At 31.5% G+C, this 14297-nt stretch overlaps 1 protein-coding gene across 1 annotated transcript; it reads left to right on the top strand.

The window, feature by feature from the left end:
* Positions 1 to 5052: 5052 nt before the first annotated feature.
* Positions 5053 to 10441, top strand: LOC124371419 (proton-coupled amino acid transporter-like protein pathetic). The gene is made up of 3 exons (XM_046829750.1): positions 5053 to 5404; positions 8994 to 9163; positions 9842 to 10441. The coding sequence occupies exons 1-3, from the start codon at positions 5250 to 5252 to the stop codon at positions 10081 to 10083; spliced, it is 567 nt and encodes a 188-aa protein (XP_046685706.1). The 5' UTR covers positions 5053 to 5249; the 3' UTR covers positions 10084 to 10441.
* The last annotated feature ends 3856 nt before the right edge of the window (positions 10442 to 14297 follow it).

Here is a 14297-nt window from a genome sequence, read left to right as displayed (position 1 = left end):
TATATATAAATAGAGCCCGAGATACTGTAATTTTGTTAAAACATTGTTGGATTTTCCGAATAATAATCTTTAAGTTCAATATATTTTAAGTTCTCTAAATTTTTTGAAGGCTATGAAAAGTAAAAATGAAAGAAATGATAATACGTGTGTATGAAATAGACTGAATAGAATTATATGACATTTTTACACCCAAAGCCTAACCATCTGCAAGATATCAAGAGAAAGATTGCATATTTAGGCTTTACATTATGCGTAAAGCATTTTTACACAGTCGAGAATGAGTTCTATGATGACACCATCATATTCATGGTGTATGTCAATTCATGGAATATCCCTGAGCGTTATTTAAGCCTGGCACAATATCAATTGTGTCTAAAGGGGGAATTAACATGTTTTTTATGTCCAATTGTTTGTCTATTCTCAGAAAATCCCAAGAATGAAATAAGCTATAAGTTTAAAACTTTCCATGCAACCTCCGTTAAACCACGTCATGTGGTGTACTGGAATCTTGCATTAATCAGAAGCGTAAAACCAAAATGTATTTCGAATAAATAACGATAAAAACATACGTTGAATAGCTTATACATGTTTTATACTCAGTAATTTATTGGTTGAAGGTTATATACTACAACGTTCCTACTATGGAACAGTATACTCGTGTATTATCGAACAGGTCTTCTCGGTAACAAAAAATAAAACCAATTTCGAGAAAAGTCAGTGGAAGAACTTCTATTTATCACTCGGACTCTTCCTCCAACAGCTTTTAATGGACTTCCTGGTTGTAATGAGTAGAAAGCCTTTATACGGTTAGACTTCAATGACTCTCAAAGTTTCAAGGTCGTTCTTTCTTTCTTTTTTACCAAACCAACAACAATTTACAAAAGGGTTTGTGGTAAGGTCAACATTTATTTAAAATTTGTTTTTGAGGTTCCAAGACGTCCTTCAAAAAACAGTGTCTTTGTTGCCTATCCACCCGCATGTCGAGCCGTCTGTGTGATTGGATAAAGATGTCTTACGGACTTGGTATATAGGTTGCTCATGGTTTCAGGAAAATCTCTAAATTTCGTTACCTTATCTTGACTTCTTCAATATTTCGTTGTGTGCATTTTTTTAGAAATTTCATATAAATTTAAGGACTTATTTCAGCAAAAGTCGTTTAGAAAGTATTTCATAGTCAAGATTACAATTATTATATGGGTGATAGAGTTGTTTTATTTATTCAGAATTTAAGGTAATAAAACCTCGTCGTTAAAAACCAATCATCAAACCACATATTAAGTGTACGAAAGGGCTCTGTAATACTAAATTTTTTCTGTAATATCAATTAAATTATTATTCATTCATATAATAAATAATTTCATATTAAAAAAAAAAAAAAACATATAAAGACATCCTATGCTGATTTAATTTACATGAAAATATACCGTGATAGCATGAGAATGATATAAAAAACTAGTTAGCTAGTCCCTTCAAGATTTATGGTTTATTTTATACAGTTGGGATTTATTTTTCGACACCAGGTATATTTTTGAACAGTCAGAATTTGTAGCAAATATCGTATAATCACAAAGCCCCGTTGAATTCTATTCGTTAAAAAATTATCAACTTATTTTTATTTTATTTTTATTCAAACTCTAAGCCATTAAAACGCCCGGTAAAACCAAACGTGAGACCATGCAATGAAAGTACGAAAGGACTAAAGTTTGGTTGGGGTTGAGAAGCATGAAGGTTAGTATCAGTGTATATGCAAGTGGATGATTCATCAACGCCCATGAAAATTGGCTACAAAGAAATTAAATTTGGTTAGATAGTTTAGCTTATGGCCTCGAGGCGCACTTAGGTAGGATATTTCTTCTTCGACCTCAGAGATCTCTCCAATGGGTCTTTCAATTTGCGAAAATTTCCATACAATATTGATGTCAGCAAGCAAATGTCACTAAAAGCTATGAACAGTCACAATAATATTTAACTAATATATGTCTTCATCCGTTTCTATACTAGACAGAAATCGTAAGATGTTTTATTGAAAGACTATGAGTTCTACATTGGGATTCCTTCTCAGTGGTCTAATAAAGGTTTATTGTTACTAAAACGGATAGAGATTATCGTCAGAAATGTAATTCATTCGAACCAGAAGTAATCATACACCCTCAAAGATTAAAATTAAAAAAAAAAAAACACAGTTTTACTTAAATCTGAAGCAATGAACTTAACTATGGACATCGTAATAATATATACCTATAAAATGCGAAATTCCATTTAAAATTTACGTAAAGCCCCGTTATGGTGCGTAAACTGAAATGCTGAAAAATTGAAAAAAACCTCGTCTTCAGCATTCTTTGTCACTGGGTTAAAACAGTACGAATGTTGAGATTATTAAAGAATAAAATTTAAAAAAAGTTGAATATTACAGAAATATTTCATTAAAAAAGACTTTTCTTTTGTTTACTTACGTATTCCTTTTCAAACACGATATAGTATTTAATTTTGTTTTTAGAGTATAAATAATATTGCTATACAATTTTATCTTCGTCAAAAGCCATGACAAAATAAATTGAATTATTATTTACAATAATATGAAAATAAATCTAATCGTATAATCAAAACCCTATGTGACAACATCGTGTCTTTGACATTGTAGATTTTACAAATACTCGTGTTCATGTAAACAGGATGAATGAAAATTTTTCAGCATTAATGTCACATCAACAGATATCAGAGACAATGTTAAACCTAATTTGCTGAGCGTCAGGGAAATATTTCAGCCGATTTCATATCTGTTTGCCAATCTATCGATCTCTCTGTACAATATCTTGTGAACGATCAGATCTATAGCCTTGAAATTTAGCATGAAGTTTCAATTTTATACTGCGTAAGCGTATGGTCATCTAGTTCCATGTTGGTACATGTTTTACAATGTGATTAGGCTGAGAGAAAAAGATTTGTTTACGTTGCCCTTAATGTATTCAAAAAATGATAGCTTTCCTTCTTAATAAGGAAGAACCTATCCTAACACCCGAACTAAAGGATAAAATTTATACATTAACTTTTCATCACTCTCACTAGGTTTGGGGTATATCAGACTACCTGGCTAATCGAATACAATCTTCCAAATGTAATCCTAAAATTTCTTACTCTGTTGCTGGTTACTTCTGCTCTAATGTGCTTCTGGGTAAAATAATTGAGAACAGAGAATATTCCTTAAATTTAGTGCTTTAAGCACGATGGAACAAATGTAGTGAAATATATCTGAGTAAAATACCAACAATAAATATATCACTTTAACTAACTTCGTACAGTCACTTCGGAGAAGCAATTACAGAAACTAGTTCGTACTTAGGTACTGCTACTTGCGTGGTAATTAGTTCCTTGAATATCTGGTAGACACACAATAGAGCAGCAGATTCGATTGCATTACAGTATAATGCATTCATTGCACCCTATACCTACCCCCTACCCTCCTTCCCACTAACTTCAAATTTATCCAATACGCCTACAATAATGGGCCTCGTTGTCACATTTCAATGCGTTACATACTTCAATATACTTTAATACCAGCCTTTTTGTATATAAAAATACAATTTTACGAATTATGGGTTTTGTGTCTTCTACTGCACATTTCATTCAGACCATAATATACAGTATATTGTGTAAGCGTAAGCATAAGAATTAGCTAGTTTCACTGTATAATTTTTTACTTTGCGAAAAATACAGCGTTTTATTTAAAACCCAAATTTGATATGTTTTAGCCCCCCATTTTTTAAACAGTACAATGTTCACTGTAACTTTTCTTTCTAATAGAGCTTTAAGAATATTTCCATAAACTAATCTAATCGAACATCTTTAAAATGATGAGTCACATAAACATATTTACTAAAATATTATCCACCCCAGACAGTAAAAATTTTGAAACGTTTGGCAGCTACATCATTTAAAATTTTAATTGAAGATACACAATTTTATAACTTTTTAATCGTCTTTGAATAACTATTTTACACTTCAAGTATTATAGTATCAATCTATTAATGTTTTAAGATTCAAACGTGAGTTCTCCAGTTTGGGCATATAATGTTTTTAAAATTGGATGGAATTATATTAAATAGATTTCCGTTTTATGAATTAGAGGGAGTATTTTGTTTCTTTGTACAACTCTAGCTATTCTACTGCTATACGTTCAGGACACCTTATGTAAATCACTCTGTATATCTGTTGTTTAAAACATTGATATATAATTATATCAAGGTTTAATCTTGTTAGATTTTCAAAATCCAAATAATTTTTATTTATTTCTTTTTTTACAAAATAATGCTTGATATAAATACAGTTCCTGAAAATCATTTAAAAATACCTATTTATTACATTGCTTCGTTAAGAAAGGGCATTACCATTATCACTTTCTTTTTGTGAAATTAAGATGGTTTCGTTGCTTTAAAATGCGAATTGAATATCGCCTCCCGGCCCAGTGAGACCACAAAGCTTCAGTGAAAGGAATTTCATCACCTGATAATGGCGGAACTTAAACAGAGACTGCTGATTAAACAGGCTCATTGTTCTATTGCCCGTTGGTAAATTGTCGTGTTTCTGTTGACTACGTCTTATGTCAAGTTCGAATTGGGCAAGACTGGGATATTTTAACTAGTTAAAGCTGCTTTTTGAAAATTGCAGTAGAATGAACGACACCGGAAGCAATAAATAGTTTTTGTCGCTTTGAAAATAATTCCTGTAAATATTGTAGTTGTTTATTAAAATTACAAAATTATTAAGAACCAAAAGTGCCTTATCAAAATATTAACGTTGCATGTCCATCCATCTGTGTGATAATTGTAGGTAGAACGCAGCTAGAGACTTGAAACTTGGTACATAGGTTCGTATTATTGAAGGAAAGAACACTAAAGGCTTTTCTAGATATTTTAAAATTGGAGCATTGGTTTAGTTGTTGGCAGGAAAAACCATTAATGTTTTGGGATCATAAGGTCAAAGGCCAGTCCCTCCATCCACCCGTCTGTTCATCTGACCCTCTGTAGAATAATTATAGATTTGAAAGTTCCTCTAAACGAGAATTAGAACGTTTGTTCCCTTTGATTCAAGGAAAAGCTATATTAGTTTTTGTGATCAAAAGGTGGAATTAATGTCCATTCACCAGCGCGATGACCTTTGGTCGGCTATTTCGATACTCCCCTGTATCGATATTAAAATAAATATCAGTCCAACAGTTTCTTTGTTAACAGATCCTGCCGATTGAGAATTCCATGAGGCGGCCACATAAGCTGGTGAGCGGCGTGGGGGTCCTGAACGCTGCTATGGTTTTCATCACCCTCCTGTACGGTGCAATTGGGTTTTTTGGCTACCTAAAATATGGAGATGACGTCAAAGGAAGCATCACTTTAAACATGGGCGATGATATGTGAGTATTAGCTACTGAAGTTATAGCCCTATTATCATGTCCTAGGTACTAAACTGTAAGGAGTTACATATTAGTTTATAACTTACATGTACATTATATAATTAATATAATAACGATTTCTTAACAATTTGGGCATTAAGAGTATTATTTATCCTAAGTGCTCTATTTCTTGCGCTTCTTACAGAGAAATTCTAGTAATAGCCAACGAATTAACATGAAACTGATGGACACACTACGCTATATAATCTATTGGAATCCAAAAGCCAATTAGGTTTAAAGTATTCAGATGAAGATGATATTTATATGAAGAATAACGTACAATATTTGATCAATAGCTCAATACGTTCTATAGTAAAAGAAATCTTGCACAATTTGAAAATTAATTTTTCTGTTAGAATTTAACTTATATTTACTTTTATATAGTTTTTAAACTTTAAACTGTGCTTTTATTGGGGCGAACCTTTTGAGGTTTGTTTTATGGTGTCGTATCGTGCTAATTTTAATTTGATGTAAAAGTTGAACTATGCTTGCATTTAAGATTTTCAAGGCTTCCTTTGAGGTGAGGAAACCTGAAAGTCGCTCGTAAATGTGGAAGTTTTAGTAAATTATGGATTTTTACACTGAAGTTCTGAAGTTCACTGGATTCTTACATATAATCGATTGCCGGCTAGAGGGCTGGTTTAAGACTTAAGTTGACGTAAATCTCAATTTTTATCCATAAGAATATTTCTCTTTCGGTTTTGTGGTTGTAAAGATAAAACACAGGTGTTTGCAGCAGAGCCACATTAGAACAAACAAAACTGTAACACACAAGAAATGGGGGATATTTATGGCACTGCAACGTGAGACGTGTAAAAGTCAACTGAACATTTGGCCGACGCACTAAACCTGACGTATTGCCGCTTAGACGGCTTTTACCGCTCTCGAGGACGTAAACGAACTTTTGTAGACATTTCGGAAAATATATGGCAGAATACACGTTTTTGGAAGACTTTGTTGTCAATTGTGACGTATACTTCTTGTTTGCTTCAAAATATGGCAGTCACATATCAATCAATACGAAGAATAATAGCTTGATAAACAATTATTTTACTTTGCTTGACTTAACAGCTGTGATCTCTTTAAACTATTCATTAATTCATTAATGGGTTTAAATGGACTATATTCTTAGTAAAAATATATTTTAGTGAGGTAAATACTATAATTTGACAAACTAACTACTAAATTATTTCCTATGCTTATTATTTGACAGCAATGCGTACTTAGATTGTGTATTGCATTAGTTACAATTTGAATTATAAAATGAGTTTGAATTTATTTATAACACCTTTAATAAAAATATGTGTTGTTAATCGAATTATGAATAATTCAAAGCTTTCCATAGTGATCTCCTATTTAAATTGGAAATAAATCTCACATTGTATGCATGGGCTTTCGTTTGGTTTGGTAAACAGTTTTAAGTCAACTTTTTAAATTATTAAATTTATACTAACTTAAAAACAAGGATAAAACACGTTTAGATGTTAATAGATATTTTAATGATTACAACCATAGTTATAACTCTATGGTATATAATTATATTATTATTTTTCAAGGGTTTTATATTTGGTTAATGTAAAGCTTGTTGATTGTTCATTAATCTAATACTGCATTGACCAACAATATTCAACTTTCTTAAATATTCTATAGTGAGAATTAATTATTTCCGTAAGTTTTACTTTTCGTATTGAATCAATATTTTTTTACAGTATATAAAATACTTTGTAATTATTCTAAAATTAATTAAATATTAATATCAATATCATTGGAAAGAATTACAATAAATAAGATGAAATTTCAGTTTAATCCAATCCTATGTAGTTATATTAAACAAGGCGTTTAATAGAATGCAGAGTGAATAAAATGGCTAAAACCTATATCACTCATTGATAAAAACTGAGAATTATTAATAAAAGCAGATTTTTTTATTTTATAAGAAACCATGATAGTTTTTCATGTTGAAAATTACTTTTCCGCTTAAATCGTTGTAAAATCATTGATAATACTGTAGTTGTGTGGATTTCATGGATTCTAAGATTTGTCCTTGAAGGGTTTTATACAGATGACCATATGCTCCACAAATCTCTTTCATTGAGAATAGTACAAAGCTTTTATAAATCTAAATTTTAATTATTGTCACTCCACAAACCCAAGAACTTTGTGACTAGTCCTAAAGCATCAGGAGATTTTAAGTAGGGTAGGAAACATCACCAGAAATAACCGAGGAGATTAATTTTTAGAAAAAATACAGAGCAGCAAAGTAAATGAGTCTTCACATCTTATATCGACAGCGATGTGTTATTAAATTTATATATTATGGTGTTATTAAGAGAAGTTACCACCGCTTCATTCCATTTATCATATTGTTAAGTACAGAGCCTAGCCTGTAAAACGTAAAAAGGATTGCCCTTGACGAAAAGGTGTGTTAAAGGTGTTGATGGAGATTGGCCAGAGTTCAAACGTCTACACCTATTCAATTCCTTCGAATTAGGACCTGAATATCTAAAAGTCTAACGCGTGAATCATAAGATCTTCGAATTAATATGGCAAGTAGTTTTGAATCTCTTAAGATCAGTTATGAATTTTACGATAGCTCTGAAACTATTTCTCTTCCTCTAAATCGAACCCAGAAGCTCATAGACTCACTTCAACAGAGTTCTCACTAAACAAATGAGATTTTCCTAAAGGTTTTTCCTAAAGCTTTTAATGATTATTATAGAACAATCACTGTATAACATAAAATCACGGTATCGGACATTTACAATGGCTATATGTTGCAAAATGTATAATATAACGTTTTGAGGATTGGAACCTATTTTTCGTCAGGTGGCGGGATATTAATACATACAATAATACAGAACAGAAAAAAATGGAAAAAGGGGTTCAAACATACCCAAAAGTTTCAGTACCGGTATCCCACTTTTAAATGTACTGGTGTGACGTACGTGTATCTTAATTGTGACTTCCATCTTGTGCAGGGACAATGATTGGACTGTACTCCAAGATATGTTTAAACCCTTTTCTTTCCCTTCTTTTGTTCTTTCTGTTTTTTTCTTTTTGTATGTATTGATAACTCCCCACCTGAAAAAGCGGATAGATTGCAATCCTCAAAATATACCTTTTGTAACGTATAACGATGCCAAATGTCCGAAATCATGTTATCTTTTTAAACCTTCAATCGTCAATAAAATCTATAAACAAAGAATCACTGCATCTCATCCAAAGTTGGAGTAAGCGTAAAACTTGCAATCTCCAAACATTGCTTAATTGGGCATGTACATCTGGAAGCCGAAATGTGTACTTCCATCTCTGAGTCAATTATGGAAATAAAAAAAAGTACATTTCCATAACAATTCTCGACAAGAAGCCTAAAAGTTAGAGGCATAAAGTTACTGGGAATATTTATATAGTAACCTTGATAACAGAGTTTGGGTATCAGGTACAGATGAGATACCAAGATTATTAACTTAAATAAACATAGGTTTGTACACATTTATCGGAGGGAATGTGTTGAATGCGGGCATAACAAACAGTCTTTCATATTTTTCAGCCAGTCAGAAATAGTAAAAGTGAGCGTGGCTCTTGCTGTGTTCTTCACCTATGGACTACAGTTCACAGCTTGCTTCGAGGTGGTCAGGAAGGCTGCCCAACCTCACATTGGTAAGGGCAGGGAAATAGTGGGATTCTACATCATCAGGAATCTTCTCATTTTTGGCACAGGTGAGAATCAAACTGTTTTCCTGTAAACGAACAAATTAAACGATGGAATGATTTGTAGTAGAAGTTATATGTATAAATTTAGACATTATAAAAGATTGTGCATTATAATTTTTTAACGTACTAAATTAATTTGGAAACACGTTGCGATCTGCTTTGGTTGCAGAAGCCGTAAAAAACGATGCTCTATTTCGAACTTACACACAGCACAAACCAAGTTCATTATTAGTTTAAAAATCCAAAAATAATGCAAGAAAACCATCAAATTCAATTAAAGTCATTATGTACGTATTATTTCTAGGGTCAGTAATATCTGCGTAACTGTACATTTTGAGAGTTAAGCCAAATATTCTAAAGTTTACAGAGGCTAACATTACTATTTGGGTATTGTTTTTTATCACGATTAATGCAGGGATCCCAACATATACAATAAAATATCCAAATACTAAGCCTGTCACGCGGCACTTAAATAGGCTTTTACATTCTAATAGCCTGCAAAGATCATTAAGCTGTAGTTTTATTCTCCCATTGATCAAAAAATGGTCACAAAAACGTCTGTTTATTCAGCTAGTACTATAATTACGCTACACAAAGCCTCGCTAGTATCTTGAAATTATAAAGTTACTATGAAGTTATAAAGAGCTCTGCAATATTTTATAGCACTGATTTGTCTGTCTACAGTACTGTTTGGGATAGCAGTGCCTCAACTAGCTTCAGTCATCTCCCTGGTCGGCTCAGTGGGGTTCTCTGTTCTGGGACTGTTCCTGCCGGCCATCACCGAGACTATCGTCTTCTGGAACGGCGGCCTCGGCTGGGGGCGGTGGCGTGTCTGGAAGAACGTCGGGCTCGCCATCATCGCTATCTTCGCCCTCATCAGTGGGACCAGCGTCGCTATAAGAGACATTTTCTCCAACTATCAATAACGCGTTACAATAAAATATAGCACACGTGCCGTTATATTGTTTGCCTTTAAATCACGGGGCGAACATGTTACTAGTCAAAAACTTGTTTGAATTGTATCAGTTACGTAACTTAAAAAAAGACCGCAAACCTGTTCTTATAGAATACACCAAAGTTTGATGCATAGCCAAGTCACAGTATTTCTTAATTATTTTCCTTTAATTTAAGTCCAATGAAGGTTCCTTTAATATAATTATTTCCTTATATAGTCAGTTATTTAACAGTCTTTCGTTATTGGTCTCTATAAAGGATTAGTATATGAATTTTCAAAAGTGTGTGTGTACCTAAAAGTATATTTTAGGCCTCGTCTATTTTAATTTACTCAGGATAAAGGTTTCATTATAAACAAAAATGAAATTTCCAACTTATATGGAAAAAACTACATTATTTTATAATTCATACCACAATGTTTGGAAATTTTGAGATGTGGGTATGGTTTATGACTAAACCATTAAACAAAATGAAATTTCCAACTTATATAGAATAAACTAAATTTTTTATAATTCATAGGACAATGTTAAGAAAACATGGGATTTGGCCATGGTTTATGCCAAAGTGATTAAAAGATTTATTTAATTTCAAAACTTTGTGATTTATTTTCAGTTAATACAATATAAAATTTCAGTAAAAATATAAAAGTATTTTGATTCCAATTTTCTAGTTATATATGGAATGAAACTAATTTGTATCGAAAACTGTTGTTGCCTTTTGGGTATTTTAAGCCAAATCCGTCTGTAGGCTACGTTTTATTGCCCTTAGTACATTATTTTATCAATCCAAAAAAACTTTTAAAATCAATTAGTTAATTTATACTATAGGTTACTCTTCAGATTCAATTATTCAGGATTAGTAAACTGCTAGTTAAAGTGTGATAAAATAATAACAAATGAATAATAAACTTTTTTTATTTGTATACAGGGTATGACAAGCTAGGACAGTAAAGGTACCTCTCTTGCATCTCTCATTAAGCTTTCTTATTTTTGCTAAGGGTCTGACAAAATATTTATTATCTAACAATTACATCAAACTAAATAACAGAAAATTTTAATTTTCATGCTGATATCTTGTAATCATTGTTTTGCTTAAGAAATCACACAATTTTATTTTAACAGTTGACAAAATTAACTAAACCTTATTCATTAGTTAAAGCTTGCAGCTGTACTACTTCATTCTCTTGTTAACGAAGTTTTACAACTCTCTGTTGGAATAATTCAGACTAACTTCTTAGACAAGATGTTCCATCAAGTTCTTAATTAAAAGTTCGTAACTGTAACATTTGGGTCTCTGTCATTTTGTATTTAGTGCTCCCAACAGATGCCGATTTTGCAATTCATAAAACATTAGTACTTCGAAATATTATTAAATTTTATTAAAATATATAAAATAAATTTACCGAAATGCAGTAAAAGTCAAACAGTACACTCATAAATTAACCCTACACAGAAATGTCTTATTTTAGAAAGTATAAATAAATTATTTGTTAGGTAACTTTTCATGAAAAAATAATTTCACTGTAATTCAACTCTAATGCACTTTTGACAACATCGCAGTTTGGGTTTAAACAGATATATTGAACTTCTAGTGCTACCAATAATGTCCATTGTGGGAGTTTTGGTGGAGTCGCAGTAGGTTGGTGCTATATAGTGAGATTTATACAAGGTTTTTGATTGTGTTAACCATTCTGTCTTTATGGAAAAACTAGAAAGATATGGCATAAAGCAGCTCTCTCACTTCTTTCCTCGTACTTCTCTAAAAGCAATCAGTACGTTGCACTATGAAATAAGAACAATTTGAGGGAGGTTGTATGAACGTTAGTTGGGAGTACCCCAAGGTTCATACTTGCCCCGTTCTTATTTTATATATAGGATAGTTTCAGCTGTAAATTTAAGTTAACTATTTCGGAAGGAAGAATAATGCTTTTTGTATATAAATATAATCAAAACATATGTAACAATTTATAATAAAAAATATAAGAAAACCATGCAAATTATTACTACTAGTTTATATGCCGCGAGCAAATTTGCTTGGTATAAGAGCAGAACCTGGTATTTTAAAATACACCCTCTATATTCATCAACTAGCTGTGTGGAAAATTTACGATTTTCTCTTGACAAAGAAAACAAAACTTTAGTGTTTTAAATATTAGAAATGATAAAAATATATTATTTTTAATAGAACAAAACTTCAAACGAAAGATAACAAAGGATATTTAATTGGTAGTATTTCTGAATAGGAGCGGGGCAGCTAGTTAGTAAAAATAGGTCAGTGGAGCAAATTGGATTCAATCAGTTTTCTATTGTTTTAAGCGAATTATAATTTAGTAAATAAAAACTTTAAGTAAATTAGTTGATTTGAGTGTTATATATCTTTGCATTAATATTAAAAATAAAAAAAATAATAGCAATTTGGGCTAAATCAATAATATATGAGTAACATAATTCTGATTTTACAACTTGACATGAAGCAACCTGCTTTATTAAAAATATTTTTATGTTAAACAGGACTTAAGTACTTAATTTATCTATTTAGATGTATTATATGCCTTGGATAGTTTAGTTGAACCCAAATAATATTATTTATACTTTAGACGAACAACATTTTGTAATATTTTAGATTTTAAGCAGATTTCTTTAAATGCAAATTATGCAATTGCTTAAAAAATGTATAAAAATCAAACTTGTTAGGTTTACTTACAAATGCACTAAATTAAAACGTCGCCATTTATAACCTCTGTGACACAGATCGTATCGAAACGTTATTTTGTGACCGACAAGGCTAAAACCATTGCAGCCAATTTGTTACAGAGGAGCTTTAAAAGCTGTAAAACTTTACAGCCAGTGTCGGACCGTGCTTAATCCAGATTAAACTGCAATATGCACACATTGTTGGATCAATGCACATATACTGCTGCTTTTATATCAGCTGATTGGTTTAATTTTAAAATATGACGGAGCGAAATAGACTGGAAGACTGTGTACTGTAATCAAAAACGAAAATGAGATTTCCCTTGTTATGAGCTATTATCCAAACCAATCAACTTTTACAATAAACTGGGTTTCTAGCAATAACAGATCTGTAGCTTCAGTATTAAGTTTGTATCAAACAGTATTTCTAAAACCTTACTTGTTAGACGAGTAATATAAATGCTTATATTAAATCCTTAATTAAAAGAAAAATCATAATCTTAAGATTTTGTCCAGATAAAAAAGAGGATAGGGCATAAAACTAGTAGTATTTTTAATATACGTATAACGATGATAAACTTTTGACATCCTGTTTTTTAACATCATGTAATAGTTTGTACAATTATTTCTAGATTGAATGGATATATTGATTATGATGAATAAAAAAGCCTAAAATCTAATAGATCGAAAATGGACGTAATAAAAGGCAAAACTGCACTTTTTAAACGACTTAATTTGTTTTTATTTACATTTGTAACATGGTACAAATCTGTTATCTTAATTATCAGTACGTAACATACTAATTACATTTTTAACTGCATCCTACACCGTTAAAACTCGTCTCAGTTGGCATTTAAACTACCACGGTTTATTACTGTTTCGTTATATAATTCAACACGGTTAATAGCGACTCGGCAATGCCAGATTAAACTTTCATGTGTCAAACAGCTCCTCTGAAATAAGCTTGACATCAAATGATTTTCTCGGTCTTATACTCATAATATGGCTTTACGTAGTTGAAATAAAGCAGTAATTTTTCAACAGGAGAAAACTGGTTTCTCTGTTTTTTTTTATTTACTAACTTGCTTAATAATAGTGTGAAATTAAAACTACGTTATTAATTTTAAGTCCAGTGGATAAATTATATTCAGACATGGGCTGAGGCTAGGACAAAAAATAAACGTTAGGTATTGGCACTATTGGTGTTTGTCATACAGAGCAAAGTAGTATTAGTTTTGGCCTTATTGGCAGTACATATTTATATATGAGAGAACTATGTTATCCATTATAGATTTTTTGTTGAAAATAGGAGGCAACTAGATGGACAAAAAAGGCTGCACCAACAACGATGGATTGTTAAAGCTACACAGTTGCTGTTTATTTAGTTAAAGCTACACAGAAGATGGCAGTTAAAGTGATGGACTGGACTCTGTTTGTTTATTTATATATTATATTTTTAGTTGCGCTGCCACATAACTGGAAATCGTGGCAGT

Source organism: Homalodisca vitripennis, unplaced genomic scaffold, assembly GCF_021130785.1.
Source record: "Homalodisca vitripennis isolate AUS2020 unplaced genomic scaffold, UT_GWSS_2.1 ScUCBcl_1380;HRSCAF=4930, whole genome shotgun sequence".
Taxonomy (NCBI): Eukaryota; Metazoa; Arthropoda; class Insecta; order Hemiptera; family Cicadellidae; genus Homalodisca; species Homalodisca vitripennis.
The sequence above is the reverse complement of the archived record's forward strand: the minus strand, read 5'-3'. Positions and strand labels throughout refer to the sequence as shown.

What these genes read in the sequence shown, in the direction of transcription:
- LOC124371419 (XM_046829750.1), top strand. Translation starts at nt 5,250, where the DNA reads ATGAGGCGGCCACATAAGCTGGTGAGCGGCGTGGGGGTCCTGAACGCT. An exon ending in TTAAACATGGGCGATGATAT is followed by an intron (nt 5,405 to 8,993) that starts GTGAGTATTAGC and finishes CATATTTTTCAG; the next exon opens with CCAGTCAGAAATAGTAAAAG. An exon ending in TCTTCTCATTTTTGGCACAG is followed by an intron (nt 9,164 to 9,841) that starts GTGAGAATCAAA and finishes GTCTGTCTACAG; the next exon opens with TACTGTTTGGGATAGCAGTG.